This window comes from Dermatophagoides pteronyssinus, unplaced genomic scaffold (genome assembly GCF_027571235.1).
Source record: "Dermatophagoides pteronyssinus isolate colony J.1.1.1.1 unplaced genomic scaffold, Derpt_VIB-CSIC_2022.12 sq0001, whole genome shotgun sequence".
NCBI classification, from domain to species: Eukaryota; Metazoa; Arthropoda; class Arachnida; order Sarcoptiformes; family Pyroglyphidae; genus Dermatophagoides; species Dermatophagoides pteronyssinus.
The window spans coordinates 5,406,231-5,425,288 of record NW_027461525.1 but is presented as its reverse complement, the minus strand read 5'-3'; the positions used below and the strand labels follow the sequence as shown (position 1 = coordinate 5,425,288).

The 19,058-nt window shown below is 27.8% G+C and overlaps 9 protein-coding genes across 10 annotated transcripts; 4 read left to right on the top strand and 5 right to left on the bottom strand.

Moving 5' to 3' along the window:
* Positions 1 to 6: 6 nt before the first annotated feature.
* On the top strand, positions 7 to 2,202 carry LOC113790450 (aspartate aminotransferase, mitochondrial-like). The gene is made up of 4 exons (XM_027340120.2): positions 7 to 765; positions 832 to 1,117; positions 1,201 to 1,491; positions 1,548 to 2,202. The coding sequence occupies exons 1-4, from the start codon at positions 656 to 658 to the stop codon at positions 2,184 to 2,186; spliced, it is 1,326 nt and encodes a 441-aa protein (XP_027195921.2). The 5' UTR covers positions 7 to 655; the 3' UTR covers positions 2,187 to 2,202.
* Positions 2,203 to 2,215: 13 nt separating this feature from the next.
* On the bottom strand, positions 2,216 to 3,265 carry LOC113790454 (uncharacterized). The gene has a single exon (XM_027340125.2). The coding sequence runs from the start codon at positions 3,142 to 3,144 to the stop codon at positions 2,329 to 2,331; it is 816 nt and encodes a 271-aa protein (XP_027195926.2). The 5' UTR covers positions 3,145 to 3,265; the 3' UTR covers positions 2,216 to 2,328.
* A 778-nt stretch (positions 3,266 to 4,043) lies between these two features.
* Positions 4,044 to 5,497, bottom strand: MED20 (Mediator complex subunit 20). The gene has a single exon (XM_075823136.1). It carries the CDS (start codon positions 5,367 to 5,369, stop codon positions 4,737 to 4,739), a length of 633 nt encoding a protein of 210 aa, XP_075679251.1. The 5' UTR covers positions 5,370 to 5,497; the 3' UTR covers positions 4,044 to 4,736.
* LOC113790453 (low molecular weight phosphotyrosine protein phosphatase-like) lies at positions 4,079 to 4,804 on the top strand. The gene is made up of 2 exons (XM_027340124.2): positions 4,079 to 4,214; positions 4,285 to 4,804. The coding sequence occupies exons 1-2, from the start codon at positions 4,108 to 4,110 to the stop codon at positions 4,655 to 4,657; spliced, it is 480 nt and encodes a 159-aa protein (XP_027195925.2). The 5' UTR covers positions 4,079 to 4,107; the 3' UTR covers positions 4,658 to 4,804.
* Positions 5,498 to 5,506: 9 nt separating the features above from the next.
* Positions 5,507 to 6,433, top strand: EMC8-9 (ER membrane protein complex subunit 8/9). The gene is made up of 2 exons (XM_027340121.2): positions 5,507 to 5,853; positions 5,932 to 6,433. Exons 1-2 carry the CDS (start codon positions 5,593 to 5,595, stop codon positions 6,385 to 6,387), a joined length of 717 nt encoding a protein of 238 aa, XP_027195922.2. The 5' UTR covers positions 5,507 to 5,592; the 3' UTR covers positions 6,388 to 6,433.
* Positions 6,434 to 6,471: 38 nt separating this feature from the next.
* LOC113790441 (mortality factor 4-like protein 1) lies at positions 6,472 to 8,050 on the top strand. Its single transcript, XM_027340111.2, has 2 exons — positions 6,472 to 6,992; positions 7,058 to 8,050. Exons 1-2 carry the CDS (start codon positions 6,581 to 6,583, stop codon positions 7,975 to 7,977), a joined length of 1,332 nt encoding a protein of 443 aa, XP_027195912.2. The 5' UTR covers positions 6,472 to 6,580; the 3' UTR covers positions 7,978 to 8,050.
* Positions 7,997 to 8,915, bottom strand: LOC113790440 (uncharacterized). Its single transcript, XM_027340110.2, has 2 exons — positions 8,663 to 8,915; positions 7,997 to 8,589 (listed from the first exon to the last, which is right to left on the bottom strand). Exons 1-2 carry the CDS (start codon positions 8,684 to 8,686, stop codon positions 8,038 to 8,040), a joined length of 576 nt encoding a protein of 191 aa, XP_027195911.2. The 5' UTR covers positions 8,687 to 8,915; the 3' UTR covers positions 7,997 to 8,037.
* Positions 8,916 to 9,050: 135 nt separating this feature from the next.
* LOC113790448 (uncharacterized) lies at positions 9,051 to 12,842 on the bottom strand. The gene is made up of 6 exons (XM_027340119.2): positions 12,702 to 12,842; positions 12,501 to 12,628; positions 12,281 to 12,442; positions 9,554 to 12,215; positions 9,339 to 9,490; positions 9,051 to 9,268 (listed from the first exon to the last, which is right to left on the bottom strand). The coding sequence occupies exons 1-6, from the start codon at positions 12,814 to 12,816 to the stop codon at positions 9,161 to 9,163; spliced, it is 3,327 nt and encodes a 1,108-aa protein (XP_027195920.2). The 5' UTR covers positions 12,817 to 12,842; the 3' UTR covers positions 9,051 to 9,160.
* LOC113790439 (nuclear hormone receptor HR96-like) lies at positions 12,760 to 18,989 on the bottom strand. 2 transcript variants are annotated; one of them, XM_027340109.2, is made up of 5 exons: positions 18,756 to 18,989; positions 15,649 to 15,740; positions 15,394 to 15,516; positions 13,753 to 15,126; positions 12,760 to 13,678 (listed from the first exon to the last, which is right to left on the bottom strand). In XM_027340109.2, exons 1-5 carry the CDS (start codon positions 18,874 to 18,876, stop codon positions 13,382 to 13,384), a joined length of 2,007 nt encoding a protein of 668 aa, XP_027195910.2. In that variant the 5' UTR covers positions 18,877 to 18,989; the 3' UTR covers positions 12,760 to 13,381. The 2 variants fall into 2 exon arrangements, with proteins under 2 accessions (XP_027195910.2, XP_075679167.1); XM_075823052.1 differs by lacking the exon at positions 18,756 to 18,989 and having other exon boundaries at positions 15,649 to 18,509.
* Between the last annotated feature and the right edge of the window lie 69 nt (positions 18,990 to 19,058).

The window sequence follows — 19,058 nt, the reverse complement described above, 5'->3', positions numbered from 1 at the left end:
ATCAAAGTTGTTTTGTTTATTTGTTGTCGAAGGATATTTGCGAATCAAAAAAAAAAAGAGAGAGAGAAAAAAAGGTAACCACTTGAGTGTATATAGTGCAATACGTTCGATTATGGTAATCAATGACAATTTTGATTATGATGATTATGGAACAAACATTGGATAACAAAAACGATAAAAAAAAATTAAATCAGAAATTTTTAAAACTAAACATACATAATATGGACAGAGGATTATTTCTTTTTCAATAATCAACAAAATTGAAATGGGAGGACAACGTTTAACTAGTTTCTTGTTTGTTTACGTATGTGTGTCTTTTTCTTCTTCTTTTAAAAAAAATGAAAGGAAAACTTGACGATCATGGTGATCATGGTGATTATGATGGTGGCGGTGAAAGTTTATCACTGAATCGCATTGAAAGATATTTGATATCCAAAAAAAATTGTCAATGCATGTGTCTTGTGTCGTCTACAAACAACATTTTTTTTTAAAAAAAAGTAATCCGAATACACATAATATATCGATATGTTAAAACCATGAAAAATTATAATTTGAAATGATATTCTGTGTTGTGGGAAAAGAAATTTTTTTTTCTGTTTGAAAAAATTGATTTTCAATCAATTTATTTTTGAATCTTATCGCGATATTAACACATATGTCAATATCTTTACTTCTTCAATCAACAATGACGGCCAGAATATATTCAATTATTAAACGTTCAGCATATCAGAATGCATTTCCTAAAATTAAAACTACTCCAAATAAGTAATAATCGGTTGTTTAAAATTTGATTTAATATTTTCTTTGTTTTTGTTTTTGTTTTTCAAACAGTTTTTGGAATAAAATAACACTTGCACCAAGAGATCCAATTTTATCCATAAATCAACTTTATCAACAAGATCCTAATCCAAAAAAAATTAATCTATCAATCGGTACATATCGTACGGAAAACAATGAATCATATGTATTTCCTACTGTAAGAAAAGCAGAAAAAATTGTTTTCAATGATTGTTCCAATCTTGATAAAGAATATTCACCAATGGAAGGTTTTATGCCATTCAATCGTGAAGCATTTAGATTATTGTTTGGTGATGATTTTGGTTCGTTGGAAAAATCTGTTCGTATTCTTTTTTTTCTCTCTCTCTCTCCCTATCTGATTATTTAATCTTTTTCCTTTTCTTTGTTTGATGATGGACACAGAGTATAACCGTACAAACATTAGCCGGAACCGGTGCCTTAGATCTGGGTGCTGCATTTTTATCGAAATTTTTTCAAGGACATAAACAAGTATCGATTTCAAATCCATCATGGATTAATCATTATTTTATATTTCGAAATTATAATTTCAATATACATTCATTTCGTTATTATGATTATCAACGAAAAACATTTGATGAAAATGGTTTTTTTGATGATCTAAAAAATCTTCCAAATAATTCGGTTATTTTGTTTCAACCTTGTGGACATAATCCATCGGCTATCGAGCTAAATGTATGATTATCCAAAACCAAAACAAAGCAATTTTTAATGATTATGTTTTTTTGCAGCTGGATCAATGGATGATGGTATCCAGAATAGTAAGAGATAAAAATCTATTACCATTTTTCGATATTGCCTATCATGGTTTATGTTCGGGTAATATTGCTGATGATGTTAATCCAATACGTTTGTTTGCCGAACATGGCCATATGATGCTTGTATCACAATCATTTTCAAAAAATATGAGTATCTATTGTGATAGAGTTGGATCATTAACCGTTGTTTGTGATTCTGAACAAGAAGCATATCGTGTACAATCACAATTGAAAAATATAATCATTTCAAAATATATTTGTCCACCAATTCAAGGTGGACGACTTGTTGCATCGATCCTTACAGATTCAACATTGAAACAAGAATGGAAAAAAGATCTGCAACGAATTTCACAACGATTATTATTGACAAGAAAACAATTACAATCAAAATTAATGGAAACGTGTCCGGCGAATGATCATCAATGGCGTACAATTACTGAACAACGTGGTATTTTTTGGTATTCCGGTTTAACATCATTACAAGTTGAAACATTAATCAATGATTATAGTATTTATCTTTGTGAAGATGGTCGTGTTAATATAGCCGGTTTGAATCGAACAAATATCGATTTGTTTGTTAATGTTTTGAGCCAAATTCTAAACAATTCATAAATTGTATTAATTTTTTTTAATTATAAAAATTGTTTTTATTTTATTTTATTAATTAATTTATAAAAAAAAATTCTTTTAAAAAACCTATATTTCTGTTTTGCTAATATTAAAATATAAGTAAAAAATCGATCGAACGATACAATTATTTTGGTTTTTTGAATGCAACAGCCATCAACCATGATTGATCATTATTTTCGGCACGTTTAATTTTAGCAGTCCAACCTTGTTCAAGATCATCATAATCTTTTTGTGAAAATTTCGATAGAAATTCTTGTTTTCCATCACGCAGTTTTTTCAATTCACGTTCCAATGATTGTACAAATTTATCTTTACATTCTTGTATTTTCAGATTAACAAATCCAACTTGTTTAAGCATTTGTTCATATTCATCTTTTGTCCATAATGTATAATCACGTTGTTTAACGTATTCCAAAAATTCTTCACTTTGTGGTTGACGATTACCACGTAAATAATCAGTAAAAACAATTCGTCCACCAGGTTTAAGCCATTTCATAAAATTTTCAAACAATTGTTTTTTATCCTTGATATGCAACAATGCATCACGACTATAAATAGCATCATAATAATTGTTTGGAAATTCAGCTTTTGTCACATCACATAAACGAAAATTGATTCGATCTTTTAAATGTGGTTTTTTATTGTAATAATCCATAGCAACGTCCATCATATTTTGTGACAAATCAACAGCATCAATATAAACATTATATTTTTCAACCATATAAAAATCATGACCACCAAGTCCGGAACCCATATCCAATAATTTTTGACCGGATTTCAATTCTAATTCGGGTACAATTTCTTTGGTTGTTTCAAGGCCACCGGTCGATAGATAACCTTCACCAAATATCCATTCATAACGTGCAACACCATTTTTCGAATATTGTACTTGATCAAGAAATTTTTGATATTCAGTTGCGTTCAAGTTTCCAGATCCCATTTTTTTTTTGGACAGATGATTGACGGACGCGGATGTGCTGTTTGGATGAAAATAGAATCGAATATTTTGTTGGTCTGAAATGAATTGAGTTGAGAGTGAGGGGTTTATATAGGCTTAACTTTGCTTTTTGTTGGAAAAAAAGTCACTATCTTTTGTCATTTTTTTTTGTACAAATTCAAAAAATAACTACCGTCATCAACATTGTCAAAAAAAAAAAAACTCGGATGATTTTTATCTAATCTCGTTTCAATAGCGAAGAAAAGCGATGATGATGATAAACTCAAGACACAGTCAAATTTCATTTTTTTTAACTTTCAATCCTTATCCGACCTTATAATCAAGGTTCTTCGAACTAAAACTAACCGAAAAAATAAGAAAATCAAAAAAAATTTGAAAAAGTTTGTGCTCGAAATATGACTACATTTCGAATTCGACCAAAAACGTAACAAATCAAAAAAAAAAAAAAAAAATGTTCAAACCAAAATCAATAATAATCAAACCAAATCAACTTTTTTTTGTCTTCAAATATCGTTCAGTAAATCCAGTAAATCAATTGAATGAAAAAATACGATTGTGTTTTAACCTTCTTCTTTGAAAATTCAAATTGATTACAAGTTTGTCATGAATGATAAAGGATGATGATGGTGAATGATGATCATCATTTGTAAATTATTTAAATCTTTATTATCAAATCATCATTATTATCAAAACGAAAAATTGTATAAGATTATTTCATTTCATTGGAAATATGTCATTGGTTTTTTTTGTTTTTCTTCGTTTTGTTTGTATTTGGTTCAATGATAATCATCAATCATTAATCAATATCGTTTTTTTTTATTCAAAAAATTTAATGATGGCCATAGATGGCGATACTATCATTGGTAACATTTTAATGATAATCATTTTGATTCATTTTTTGTTCAATATTGATAATCATCATTATCATCCAAAAACGTAACTATCATGTCGAACGTAAAACAACAACGACGTGGTGTACTATTTGTTTGCCTGGGTAATATTTGTCGTTCACCAATTGCTGAAACTGTTTTTCAAAGTTTAATCGAACAAAGGTAAGAAGAGATTAGATGATGATGATGACATTGGATGACCACGTGTTAATCAATTAATTTTTCCCTATAGAAATTTAACAGATAAATGGTTTTGTGATAGTGCAGCAACCAGTTCATATCATACAGGTGATTTACCGGATTATCGTGCTATACAGGTATTGAAAGAACATGGCCTGCAAACTGAACATCGAGCACGTAAATTAACCAAAGAAGATTTCAATAAATTTGAATGGATTTTCGGTATGGATGAAAGTAATATCAGTAATATTAAACGAATGTCACCATCAAATTCACAAACAAAAATTGAATTACTTGGATCTTATGATCCTGAAGGTCAATCGATTATTGAAGATCCTTATTATCAAGGTGGAATTGATGGATTTATTGCAAATTATAATCAATGTTTACGTTGTTGTCAAGCATTTCTTGATAAAATGAATTGAATTTTTATTTTTTTTTTTTTAATAATGAAATTTATTTTACAAAAATGAATGAATGGAATACATTTGTATTTGTGCTATATTACATTGTAATATTTCCTTGAGGTGTTTGTTTTTTTATCTGATTAAATATATCATTATATTGATGAATTGTATCAACTGGACTATACAGTTCATTCATACGTGCTAATAAATGTTGATTAGGTTTATTAATGGATGGACCAATAAATGATCTTCCTAATTCTTTAATTAAATCCCAACATGCATTCGGTACTGAACAAGGACCATATTCAATTTCGGTAACGATTGCTTTAAAACTACCGCCCATCGTACATGAACCTAATTTACAAACAAAATCACCAAGCAACCATTTTTGACCACGTACTTCAATACGTGCTAATTTTTTTGATGAATAAAAATTCGATAGGTTTGAAATGATTTGTTCAAATGATTGATCGGCAACAATTGTTGAACCATTTTCGATTAATGAAAATGCTGTAGCAGGATATTCGGATGATTGAATTAGATTGAGTAATTTTTGTTGTGTTGTTGTTGTTGTTGGAAATATTGCCGGATTCGAATGATATGTATCACATTCGATTAAAAAATTACCAGATTTTTTTGCACCTAATGTTTCTAAATTTGTTTGAAAAATATCAATCATTTGTGGACCAGCAATCGAATCGGAAACAATATGAACAGAACTGACAACCATTTTTGGAATCTGATAAAATTTGGAAACCAAAAAAAAAAAATCGTTGAAAAAAAATGTGTTGAGAAAAAAAAAGTTTTCGAGAAGTTTAAAAAAAAGTTTCAGAAATTTTCCTGGCAATTTTGCTTCATATATTGCTTATTCATTCATCCAGATTCGCGATTTGTGATTGTGTGATATGAGTGACCATTAAGTTTTTTTTATCAATATTTGTACCATAATAATCATGTCTTCAGATGAACAATTAGAAACATCAAAAGATTTATCTCCAAACAATAATTCCAATGATGATCTAGTCATTTCAACAAAATGTTATCTAAAAATTTTAATGCATGCATTTCGTTATCCGCACGGTATTGTCAATGGATTGTTAGTGATGGAAAAGAAAAAAAAATCCTCCAGTAAATCAAATCGTATTGTTGATTGCATTCCTTTATTTCATTCGGGACATGGTTTAACACCAATGTTGGAAGTTGCTTTGAATCAAGTAATATATTTTACTAGATTAAGAACTAAAAAGTTAATTAAAAACATTATCCTACTTTTTTGTTTTGTTTCTCGAAAGGTATCGAATTATCTACAGAATAATACCAATTATATTATTGGTGGATATTATCAGGCAAATGATCATTTCCATGAAATTCCTGCACCAATTCCAACTGTATTTGCTGAACGTATTTCGGATAAAATTAATGAAATCAATCCAGAATCCGTGATGATCATGTTGAATGATTATAATCTTGCTACATCGATTGATAATGCTGAAAAACTTGATCAACCATTGTTTTTGTACAATTATGTTGATGGTAAATTGAAACTTAAATCATCATCATCATCATCATTGAATGTTCGTGGATTTCAATTGGAAAATTTTCAAATACTTTATCAAGCTATCAAAGAATTAATATTCCAAAAACAATATCATTTAAATATTGTTGATTTTGATTTACATCTTGAAAATTGTAAACATGATTGGCGTAATATTAAATTGAATGAAATTATTGACAAATTTGAAATTTGAATTTTGAAAAAATTAAAAGGGAATTTGTATTTTTAAAAATGAATAATTTTTCTATATTAACAGAAATTGACCGCTAGAGTTCACTGTCCTCAATAATAAAAGAGTGAGCGATGATAAGTTATAACTCGCGCAGCAGTGTTTGACATCAAACACATTTATGGATCGTTTCATTTGATTTTTTCGATTCGAAACAATGACCACCACCACCACCGCCAACAATAACAAAAAGAATGGTAACAAAAAATTTAAATTTGAAATTGGTGAAAAAGTACTTTGCTATCAAGATAAACATATTTATGAAGCTAAATGTTTAGATATTCGTAAATCAAATACATTGATTGAATATTTAATACATTATCGTGGTTGGAAACCTAAATACGATGAATGGGTATTGGCCGATCGTATACTTAAATATACACAGGATAATCTTAAACTTCAACAAAAATTACGACAATTTAAAAAAAGTCGTCGTAAAAGAAAATCAAAAAAATCTGATCATGATGATGATGAATTGAAAAAGAAAAAATCAACGAAAAAAGATGATTCTTCGAAAAAACTCGCTAACAGCTCAGATGGTAATTCTACCAATAATAATAATAATTCTGGTATGTACTTTTTGTTGAGAATTTTAATTAAATTAGTCAATTTTGTTTTTATTCGTCTAATGCAGTAAATCATAATTATAAAAATCTAAATTCCAACGATATCGAAATACCTGTTCATATTGAAAATCAACAAGATTTTCTCAATAAACGTGAAGTTAAAATTCGTATACCTGAAGATTTGAAAACAATTCTGACCGATGATTGGGAATTGATTATCAATCAGAAAAAATTGGTTCATCTTCCATTCAAATTAAACATTGATAAAATATTGAATGATTATTTTTTCAACAAATCACAAGCAGCTAAATTACCATCAAATCATACGCTCGATGGTTACATTGATTTCCTCAATGCTATACGAAGATATTTTAATTTTTTTCTCGACAAATGTTTATTATATCCATCGGAAAAACAACAAATGGAATATTTGATTAAAAATTATGATGAATTCGCTAAAACAGCCAAATCTATTTCAACAAACAACAAAGATTCAAAACGTTTACAAAAGAAATTCAAAAAAGCTACATCGAAATCCGGAAACAATCGTTTTGTTTTATCATCAAATCTATTGACAAATGAAAATGAAAACACACCGACTATTAAATCTCCACGTCTGCCATTATTGTTCACCGATCAAAATAGTCAAAGCGAAACATCGGATAGTTGTAGTACAAGTACTGAAGTATCAAGTACCGAACTACAAAATTGTCAACAAAATAAATTGGATCCATCAAACACCACCAGTGTTATTATCAACAACAATGAAAAACCAATCGATTTTACTAAACTTTATGGTGCTGTTCATCTTTTACGTTTGTTCACTAAATTAGGACAATTTATTTTTTACACTGATCTTAATTCCGAACGTATCAATCTTGTAAACAGTTATATTTATGATTTTTTAAAATATTTAAGCAAAAATCTTTGGCTTTTTGCTAATGAATCGGATACATCTTATATTGATTCAATTTTACTTTGTAAATAAGTGAATTTTTATTAAATAATAATTTTTTTTTTTGATATTAACAAATAAAATTAATTAATTTTAATCATCATAATGACCATGACCACCACCTTGACCACCACCATGACCATCATCATATCCATGATTATAGCCATGACGATGTCTAGTTGCAATAATTGTTTCAATTTTTTCATGTACTGGTTTCACTTCTTGAATTCTTTTACGATATGGTGTAATAATTTCTTTTATTTCTTGGATTACCGGTTTTTTAACACTATGTATCAATATATCTGGTTGATCAATGGAATTGGATTTTTTCACCTGTCCATGACTACCAAAATGATTCTGTACGGCAACAATATTGGATGAATGTGAATTGAAACGTATTTTCAATGATAATGGTACAGAATTTATATCAACAACAGGAGTTTTATGTTCAATACTGCTTGGTACTGAATATGTTTCGATTGCATGTTTTGATGTGTATGCAGCTTCGATTCCCGGTTCTTCTTTATCGCCGCCACCACCACCACTGTATTCATCATCACTATGATCTACCGGTGAATACGGTTGACCTCTATATGATTCAACAGAAGAAGATGCTAATAAGACAAACATAAATATGGAAAAAAACTTGATTCATTTGTTGTTGTTATTGTTGATTATTTTCACTAAATCATTACATATTCTGTATGATGAAACTTACCGATAAATTATTTGAAAAAAACATTTGATTTTCACTACATTTCACAATGAACAACCCGGGTATTATTTGATCAGATTCAAAACAAAAACAAAATCAACGAAAAATCGAATGCTCGAAAATTATAACCGAAACAAGCTTTTATACTTTTCGTAAGAAAATCATTATATTCTTTACCCAAAAAAGACAAAATCTAGAACGAAAATGTGTCAACAACAACAACAAAAAATTTCCTGTAATGAGAAATGGGTCGGTTACAACAACAACAATGGTTCCGTCAATCACAAATGACAATTGAATGACGAATCCCACTGTTTGATTTTTCAATTTCTTTCTTTTTTTTATTGGATTCGATCATTGAGACAACAGCAAGAAAAAACTTCAGCAACGGTTCGACGATCATCAAAATTTCTTTTTTTTATTATTATTTTGCTTTCAAATTGGATTGATTTTTCAACAAAAAAAACAAACTTCCGAATATATCATTTTTCGATAAAAAAATTATTTAGGAGTTAATTTCAATGCAATCATTTCGCCATTCAATTTTTTAATATGTGATTCATAGTTGACTATCAATGTATTTAGTACATCAATCTGATCATCTTTAACCTGTTGTTGATTAATAAAAAAATCGTTTCAGTAAAATTTTTGATCAAAAAAAAACCATTAGACAAAATACCTTTAGACATTCACGAACATAATCCAATTCATTTGATGAAATTTTTTCCTTTTGTTTTGTTTCATTTTGTTTAATTTGATTTTCTAATGTTTGACATTTTTCCATATAGAATTTTAATTGAACACCAAGATCGGAATTTTGTTTTTGTAGATCTGTTTTAATTCATTAAAAAAAATTCAATTTCTAATTTCTAATTCATTATTTTTACTTCATACCTTCATTTTCAAATTTTAATGATTCATTAATAAATTTATCATTCAAATCTGGTATAGATTTTAAATGACAATAAGCATCTTTTATTTTGCCACAATATTCACCAAATAAAAACATTCGATTTTTTAGCTCAAGATTTTCTTGTTCCAATTTCATTAGATCAATGTTTTTATCAAAACTACATAGGAATTTATTCAATTCAACTTCTTTATGGCGAAAATTTTTATTCAAACCATCAATTTCCATGCGATAATGTTGTTCTAAATTTATTTTTTCATTCAATAATTCTTCATAATTTTTTCGATATTTATTTAAATTTTCTTGTAATTTTTTCATTCCAACACTGAATAATTGTCGTTCTTTTTCAAATTTTAATGAATTATTTTTAGCAATTTTATTGATTAATTCAATTTCTTTTAAAAGTGAATCATTTTGTGCTTTCATTGATTTAAATTGTCCTTCTAATTGAATAGATTCTTTGGATTTTTTATATAATCGACGATTTCGAATAACATGTAAATTTCTTTGATGTCGTTCAAATACTAATTGTGCATACATAATTGCTAATATTTTTTTCATATCTTCTTCATTTGGATTTGAATTCAGATAATTTAATGATGGTATATGTTCAATACTATTTGTATTGGAATTTGTATTGTTGAGAATCGAATCACGACGATTATTCATTGAATCTTCAGGATCCACAACGTTCGATTCTGTTGGACGTTCATTCAAATCTTTTAGATAAAATTCACTTAATGTTGATAATGTACGATCTAATAATTCATGTGGTGAACTGAATTCAAATTTTGTTGGTGTTGTTGTTGTTGTTGTTTGAAAATCAATTGATGTTGATGATGATGATTGAAATAATAAATGTCGTTTTGATTCATGTAATAATCGATTTAAATGAATATTTTTCGATGAATCACAATGAGCAAATAATAATGATCTAATTTCTTTAGTAAAATCCACTGATTTACATGTTTTATTCACATTCGTTGATGTTGATGAACGATTTAAATGCAAATTTGGATTTTCCAATATCAAATTGATTCGATTACTCGATTTTTCCATTGAACATTTTCGTCTTTCTTTACAATGTTCATTATTTTGTTGTTCTTTTACGTTTTGATTATTATCTTTATGTAATTCGTTGATGGATGAATTATCATCAACATTTTCAAAATAAAGTATTGGACAAGATTTACTAAATTTTTTCATTGCTAACAATGTTGAAATGGAAAAACCAAAATCATTATCATAACCATCATCATTTGTATTTTCATCTTGACAATTACTTTGATAACGAATTCTTGTATTCAAATGTTTGAATGATGATTTTACATTTTCAACCAATTCATCATTCAATTTTTTCATCATCATTGAATCCTGACATTGATGATCATTTTTATCAGCTTCTTCTTTATCGACAACCGAAATATTATTGGATTGATTTTTTCTATTGTTAACAGATAATTTATCATTCTCATTTTCTAAATTATAACTAATAATTTCAATATCAACATCTTCATTATCATTATTGTTATTGTTATGGATCACCTGAGAATGATCAATCGAATTACAATTACGTAATTGATTCGAATTAAATAAATGATTATCGATTGGTGATGCGGTTTCGGTTTTCGATAATGATGTAATCATATCATTTTTTGTACCAATATTACCAATCTCTTTGATTGGTTTGAATGGAGAAAAACATGATTGTTTTTTACTTATGTTTCGTTTTTGTATAGAATTTTCTAATAGAGATGTTTTTGAATTGGCAGCAATTGCTACAGGTTTGACAAGATTTTTTCCATTATTTACTGATATTTGTTTTTTATCATCCATAACGATAAACGATGAAGAATTTATTTGTTTTTGACTCATATTTATTGCTTCTTGTGCTGATTCAAGATTATCAATTCGGTCCACATTTGTTTTGCCGTCTGTTGTCATCATCATCATATGATATTTCCGTGAACAAAGTGATGGTAAATTTTGTTCATTTTCATTAATCGTTTTATTTAGTTCGGAGAAAATTGAATTCGATGAAATTGTTGTCGAATAAAGTGGTGGGTCTGATCGGTTACATATTTCACCACCGCCATCATCATTATCACCATCTTCATTGGTTAAAAATTCATACAATTGTGAAAGATCATCATCAACAAAATATGATGATTCAAATGGATCGATTGAATATTGACAACATTCTTCCAGTATATCATGTGGTTCTTTATAAAACCAACGTGTTTTATCACATTCACGATTTTTTGATGATGTTATTAGAAATGGATGAAAACGAATTTTATTCAACATTGGTTGAATAATTTTTCGAAATATTGCATTATTTTCCTTATTACATCCTAATCCATAGTTAGTTTTAAGATAATCTAAAAAATTACAAGGATACATTGCATACAGACGGATAAACACACGATAAACAATTGAATTTAGATTTAAATATGATAGATTTTTTCTTTGATTTTCTAAATCTTTTTCATTCAATATATTCATTCCTTTATAAAGAAATGATGATAATCGTGAAAAACAAACAAATATATCATCAAGACATTGTGTCATTAGACATGGTAATGCTGCAATCAATTCGACAAGAATCAATGCAGATATTGCAAGTATAACTATTTCTTGATCATTCTAATAATAAAACAAAACAGGAGTTAACTCTTTTTTTCTTCTTGTTTAAATGAAAAGAAAAATACCTTTAAAATGTTGAAAAAACAATTCAATAATGGTGTATTGATAATATTCGGCAACCATGATGGTGAACGATGAACAACATTCGAAATAAGAATAAAAACAGCAAAACGTTTTTCAACATTATATTGAACATTGATTTTTTTCATCAAAATATTGAATAAACACTGTGAATAAAAAAAAAGAATAATTGAAGATTTCAATAAAAAAAAAGAATTCAATTACTTCATCAAGCGGTGATGAAATTCCAACCAAAATTCGAAATACACGATCGGAAAATGTTTGCAGATAAAGATCAACTAATTTTTCGATAAAATTTTCTTTAAAATGACGTTCATGAGTTTTGTGTTTGCCTTGTGTGGTAAATGAATATTTATAGAATAAGAAAATAACGGTTTAGAACAAACAAAATTGAGCAGAACTTACTTTCATCCAATAATTCGAAAATCTGTTCATATAATGATTCAAATTGATCATTTGAAACTTTTTGAATTTTTGATAATAATTCTTGCATTTGAATATTTGAATTGTTTATGACCATGATTTATGATTCGAATTATCTCCTTGATTGAATCAAGTGTTTCAGCTGACAATATTATTATTATTGTTGATAATGATGACAATGAAGACCAACCAACAACCAACAACAAAATCGAGAGACAACAGAGAGAACAAACGAAAATCAAACAAACGAAAACCAAAGACTAGAAATTCATGAAAATCCGGTATAGCTGGCAGCAGCAGCAGCTGTATTTTACCAAAAAACTTCGAGTTTTTTTGTTGTTGTTGTTGTTGGGCATGCAGCAGCACACACAATATTTGTGTCAAAAAAAAACAGCAGACAAATGAGAGATTGCACAATCGACATAAAAAACAAACATCGATTATATCGATTAGTGATGAACGAATTACAAATTTTCAAAACGTTCGATTTTTTTTTCTGTTTGCCGGTTGCTGATGATTTATGATGACAAAAAAATGATTCAAATTAAAACTTTTTTTTAAAAATTGTAAACTTGAAAATTTAACTTTTTTATTAATATATAAATCAAATTCAACAGAAACAAGAATACAGAAATCAACAAAATTTCCATTTTTTTTGGCAATTAAGAATTTAATAATTTCTTTTTTTTCAATTTTAATTCATATAATTCCATTGTTAATGGACCAACAAATTTCATATCCATTTTTAATATAAATTCTAAACATTGTTCATTTAGATAACGAATTTCTTGTATACCGGTTAATAATTTTAAATAAATTGAACGTCCTTCACAAATTGATGAATATTTTACCTGTAAATATTTACGTAATAAATGACTAAATGTTTGAAATTGTTGTTGTATATAATGACGATTAATTAGATTTGAACGTTCTGGGTAGAATAAAATCATCATTGATAACTGTTTTTAATGAAAAATGAACGAAAAATCAATTTTTAAAACAAAACAAAACAAAGATTAATCAATCAAATTACCAGATTAAGAATTGAATCATCATTACGCCAATCATAACGAAATGAATTGAAAAAATTTTTTAAACGACCAATAATTTCATTACCATATGTTTGTTGTAAATAATCATTATCAAAAACAATAAATGAATTACGTTCTTCAAGATTTGGATTCGGCAATAAACAAGATTTACGTGATTCATCAAAAAATCTTAAATTAATTATCCATTTAATTTCGATGGCACTATTTTTCAATAATTGAATTTGATCTTCTTGACATAATTGTCGAAATGATGGTACATTTTTTACTGTTATAATTAATTTTTTCATACTCATTTCCAAATATTTTAAACCATCTTGTTGATCACGTATAATTTTTTCATGTTCAGGATGAAAATTTGGATGGTGACCAAAATCATATAATGTATGTAAATGATAATTAATTTCTTGTAATTTTTTCTGTTCTAATCGATTTAGTTGAAATAATTCTTGATTATTATCAACAATGTTATTTGGATCAATGTTTAATGACGAATCAATCAATGGATTTTCAATATGTTCCAAACGAATTGCATGTCTATAAACAAAATCGGAAATATTTGACCAACAATATTGATTGTTATTCGATGGTGATAATGGCTTTTTTTCAATTTCATCATCATCATCATCATCAACAACAAATATTTCGTGACCAATATTTAATTTATCATCACAACGACAATCATCATCTGAAGGAAATGATGTTTGTTGTTGGCGTTGTTGTTGTTGTTGTTGTTGTTGTTGTTTACATTTTTCATTCGTTATATAATCATCAACAACAACAATATCCATTCTATTACGATAATAATTCAATGTTGTACTTTTATTATTTAAACATTCAATTTCATCATCACCACCAACATTATCATCACTATTAATCAAAATGTATTTTTTGTCATCCAAATTCGTTTCCAGAATCGAATGATTATTGCTTGAAATGGAATCATAATTATCATTGCTGTTAATGTTGTTATTGTCAACCGTTCCATTTAAATTGTCTATTTCCGTGCTAAAATGATTATTTTCAATTTCTATTTTCGGTTTTTGTTGTTTTGGATCATCAATAATGTTGTTATTATCGTTGATTTTTGTCATCATTTTGGCAGATTCTTCGGAAATTTTCATTGAAAATTTTTTATTCAAAAATTTAATCAAATTATTTTCAAAATTATCATCGTCATCGATCATTGATTCCACCGAAATTGGTACCAAAATTATGTTTGTTTTTGATGATTGTTTTTGTTGTTGTTGTTCAGCCGAACTATCCGGATGAATATTATCATCATATCGTTGATGTTGATGACGATATTTTCTATGATTATTCAGCTTTTTATTATTCTGTTTGGTTAGAATCCAATCCTACATTGGGCATATGGGTGGGGGGTACAGCAACAACAAATGAACAAAAGAAAATCAAATCAAAAAAAAAAACTTAAACAAACAACCGAAACAAAACAAACAAACAAATGAATGAAATGAATGATGAATGAACATCATTCATTTGATTGATTGAAACAATTTTTTTTTGGCAGAATTCAAAACAAACAATGAAAAATACCATCATTGTTTTTTTTCTGCTTTGTTTCGGTTAAAATATTTTTCAAATCAAAAATTTTCAATATTTACTTTTCTCATTCCAATTTCGAAACATTTTTTCAATCGACAATATCGACAATATTTTCTTGTATCGGGTGTTAATAAACAATAATGATTGTTGTTGCCTGCGGCAGAAGATGAACATCGAAAATTCTGGGTTTTTTATGGTTTTGGAAAACCAATATTTAAATAATTCAGGTGGCAAACGTACACACGGTAGCCAAGATGAGAAAAACAAAATTGATTATTTTATCAGTCAAAACCAAACAAACGAAACAAACAAACCTTGTTACGTAATGCATTTCGACGAAAAAATGCCTTACATGATTCACATGTTAAAGCATTAAAATTATAACCTAATGCTTTATCACCACAAACTGTACAAATTTTTTTGAATGAAAGTTCCATTGATTGATTTTTTTCATTTGAAAAATCAAAATTTCAAATGAAAATTAACACCTTGAAAGCAACAACAACAAATTATTGAAACCAGCCTAAATTAACATCGATTTTTTTTTCTCTTTATTATTATTATTATTTAGCAACCAATAGTACTCGACAACAACAACAACAAAAAAATTATCTTTATGGTTGATTTTATCATCTCTCTCTCTCTCTCTCTCTCTTGTCTGTTGACAATAATCAATTGATAATTGATAAAAAAAAAGTTTGGTTTAGTTTTCAATTTTTTTTTATTGCCTTGATGATAATGGGATTTTTGGTTTTCTGGTTTTAAAAATAGCTTGATAATGATTATGTTTTTTCTGATTTTCTGATTGCCATCATATTAATTAATTTTTGGGGTAATTTTTTTTTCAGTAACGAAAACCTCGAAAATTCTTGGCTGTTGCTTGAATATCATTATCTGGTCTTTGAACTTGGTTTGATTGTATTCGGAATATATACAGTGGTACCTCGGTTAACGAACACCTCGGTTAACGAAATTTTCGGTTAACGATTTCGGTCAGGAGACCGTTAACGACGATTTTTTTCGGTTAACGATGATTAAAAAACAAGAATTGCATTGTATCTCGGTTAACGAAGATTTCGGTTAACGACGGTTTTTCAGGAACCGATCATCGTCGTTAACCGAGGTACCACTGTATATATCTTCTGGTCTGAATTGAACTTAACTGGAGAAAAAACGAAATATTAATCAACAGATTTTCAAAGAAGCAAAAATGCTTTCTTCTTGCAATGTCGTATTTAATCAAGCAGTTTTTTTCTTCTTTTTCTTTTTGAATTTATTTCCTGACTGTGTTCAGGAAAAAAAAGATAAAATTATCATCAGAGAGAGAGAAAACGGTTAAATCATTTTTTTTTATATACCCACATCATTAGCTCTTTTTTTTTGTTTTGTTTCAATGTTTCTAATGTTTTCTCGAAGAAACCCGAAAAAAAATCACTATAGTTGAAATGAATTATTCATCATTAACATTCATTGAACATGAGAAAACTGAACCCCTAACCTAACCTAACTGAACTGAACTGAACTGAAAAATTCTCATTATTCAGCAACAATTTCAATTTTAATTTAGGTTTAGGGTGTTTGATAAAAAAAAAATTAAACATTTCTGCAGGAATCATTATTTTTTTGGCCAATTCTCTCTCTCTCTCACGCCTTAATCTCTTTTTTTTTTTTTGTTTTTGTTTAAGTTCAATTGTATTACCATATGACATGTATAATTATGATATTTTTCACAAATAATTTCTTATATTTTGAGATTCTCATTTATTCGATTATCAAAAAGAAGAAAGAAAAATATTCGGTGCATTTAGGTGATTTTTCATGCACCTTTGAGCATGATTTTTCTTGGTTAATTTCTCAGTTTTTTTCTGGTTGCCCAGCAAATAATGATAATCTTTTTTTTCTTTTCTGATAATAATGATGATGATGATCAGGATTTTCGCCATCATTATTTTACTGGTTTTGTGTGTGTGATTAAAAACTGGTTTGTTTTTTACTGTTTTTTGGATGATGATGTTTTCAAGCCAGAAAACTTTTATAATTTTCAATGTTTGTTTGCTGTTGAATTCTTCCATTCTGGGTACTTTTCTAGTTAGCCAAAATCAACATTTTGTTTGAAATCAAAATGTTTGATTCTGGATGATGATGATCAAGCAACAAACAGAATTTCAAAGAGAAGATGAATCATTGAACTAACCTGAAATCGAAATTGACCTAAAACAACAAACCTATGGAGAGAAAAACAAAAGCCAAAGTTCATAAGGGGAAAAAAAATCATATTGATGAAAAACACACAGAGAGAAAAAGTTTCATTTTTCTATATTTCTATTTATAATATTTTCTGCTTATATCATTCAGTCCTTTTTCATTATTATTATTATTATTATCAATTTGGTAATTTGATTCTGTGTTTTTTTTTTCTTTTTTTCCAATCGAAAACTCCATACAAACAAACAAGCAAATATTAACATCATGCATATTTGATGATGATGATGATGATTGAAAATCTACACTGTGTTGCTTTTTTTCCAACCCCCTCTATATGTGTGTGTTTTTTCTCTATATTTTTTGTCATTTTCTATATCCATTCTATCTATGTTCAATGACGATCTTTGAAATTCATTATATGTATCACATGCCCCATTAAAAGTAACAACAACAACAACAACAACAATGGAACAACAACAACAACAACAACAATGTATTTAGTTTGGTCATGCGATATATACCAATTGGTAAAAAAAAATCGATTTTTTCTAATATGAAAAAAAAACGAAAATATTCCAATAACAACAACAACAACAAAAATCAATAGGAATCAACAATCCATTACGATTCTGAAATAAAACAACCATAACAAGGTTAAATTTCATAATATATTTTTTTTCTATCTCTTCTGACGACGATAACAACTGTAGTTCCCGGCTAAAAAAAATATATAGAATCGGGCAAATGAAAAAAAAACAAAAAACAAATAAAAATTCCGAAAATAAACCACCATATAGATCATACGTCGGTTAACGATGAAAATGGTGTACGAAATGCGAGCATATTCCGTACACCATTTTTTTTTTTTATTTTAAATTGGCGTCTGCTAACTATACTTATCATCATTTGCTTAAATCATCATCATCATCATTATCGACGTTAATTTTCTTTCGTTTTTTTCCAAAAAAAAAAAAAAAAAAAAAAACGAAAGAAAATTCTTGATATTTTTTTTTGGCTACTTAAATTCTCTCACTCCCTCCACCATCATTTGCCAAAATGATCATTTTTTCATTTTCATCAAATACAATGTTACTAGCAAAAAAAAAAACTCAAAATTTTTTTTCTCATCGATTCTCTCTCTCTCTCTCTCTCTCTCTCTCTCTCTCTCTCTCTGAACATAATTATTTTCAGGTTTTTTTTTAAAATCAGATTATACTTAATTGATGCTTATGGATGACGACCAGAAATTGAAAGAAAAACTTTGAAATTCCATCAAGTGACAAATACACACACACACACACATTCGCACAACCAAACCAAACCAAACCATACACCATCAATAACACTCCAAAATACACATTACAGGAAAATCTATAGCTCCCAAACCAAAAAAAAAAAAAAAAAATGATATATTTTGGAGTATGGTTGTTGTTTTTTTTCAGTGATGATCATCATCATCATCATCATCAAAAAATAAAGGAGGGAGTAATGGCGCAAACAAAACAAAAAAACGATACAA

Bases quoted from the DNA above. Each gene is read 5' to 3' on its own strand.
- LOC113790454 (XM_027340125.2), bottom strand. From the start codon at position 3,144: ATGGGATCTGGAAACTTGAACGCAACTGAATATCAAAAATTTCTTGAT.
- LOC113790441 (XM_027340111.2), top strand. From the start codon at position 6,581: ATGACCACCACCACCACCGCCAACAATAACAAAAAGAATGGTAACAAA. The intron at 6,993-7,057 runs GTATGTACTTTT...CGTCTAATGCAG, and splicing joins CAATAATAATAATAATTCTG to TAAATCATAATTATAAAAAT.
- LOC113790440 (XM_027340110.2), bottom strand. From the start codon at position 8,686: ATGTTTTTTTCAAATAATTTATCG. The intron at 8,590-8,662 runs GTAAGTTTCATC...AAATGAATCAAG, and splicing joins TTTTTTCAAATAATTTATCG to TTTTTTTCCATATTTATGTT.
- MED20 (XM_075823136.1), bottom strand. From the start codon at position 5,369: ATGGTTGTCAGTTCTGTTCATATTGTTTCCGATTCGATTGCTGGTCCA.
- LOC113790450 (XM_027340120.2), top strand. From the start codon at position 656: ATGTCAATATCTTTACTTCTTCAATCAACAATGACGGCCAGAATATAT. The intron at 766-831 runs GTAATAATCGGT...TTTTTCAAACAG, and splicing joins ATTAAAACTACTCCAAATAA to TTTTTGGAATAAAATAACAC. The intron at 1,492-1,547 runs GTATGATTATCC...GTTTTTTTGCAG, and splicing joins CATCGGCTATCGAGCTAAAT to CTGGATCAATGGATGATGGT.
- LOC113790448 (XM_027340119.2), bottom strand. From the start codon at position 12,816: ATGGTCATAAACAATTCAAATATTCAAATGCAAGAATTATTATCAAAA. The intron at 12,216-12,280 runs GTATTTTTCTTT...TTTTATTATTAG, and splicing joins GTTTTTTCAACATTTTAAAG to AATGATCAAGAAATAGTTAT. The intron at 9,491-9,553 runs GTATGAAGTAAA...GAATTAAAACAG, and splicing joins ATTAAAATTTGAAAATGAAG to ATCTACAAAAACAAAATTCC.
- LOC113790439 (XM_027340109.2), bottom strand. From the start codon at position 18,876: ATGGTGTATGGTTTGGTTTGGTTTGGTTGTGCGAATGTGTGTGTGTGT. The intron at 15,517-15,648 runs GTTTGTTTGTTT...TAAAAAACCCAG, and splicing joins GAAATGCATTACGTAACAAG to AATTTTCGATGTTCATCTTC. The intron at 13,679-13,752 runs GTAATTTGATTG...CATTAAAAACAG, and splicing joins ATGATTCAATTCTTAATCTG to TTATCAATGATGATTTTATT.
- LOC113790453 (XM_027340124.2), top strand. From the start codon at position 4,108: ATGTCGAACGTAAAACAACAACGACGTGGTGTACTATTTGTTTGCCTG. The intron at 4,215-4,284 runs GTAAGAAGAGAT...TTTTCCCTATAG, and splicing joins CAAAGTTTAATCGAACAAAG to AAATTTAACAGATAAATGGT.
- EMC8-9 (XM_027340121.2), top strand. From the start codon at position 5,593: ATGTCTTCAGATGAACAATTAGAAACATCAAAAGATTTATCTCCAAAC. The intron at 5,854-5,931 runs GTAATATATTTT...GTTTCTCGAAAG, and splicing joins TGGAAGTTGCTTTGAATCAA to GTATCGAATTATCTACAGAA.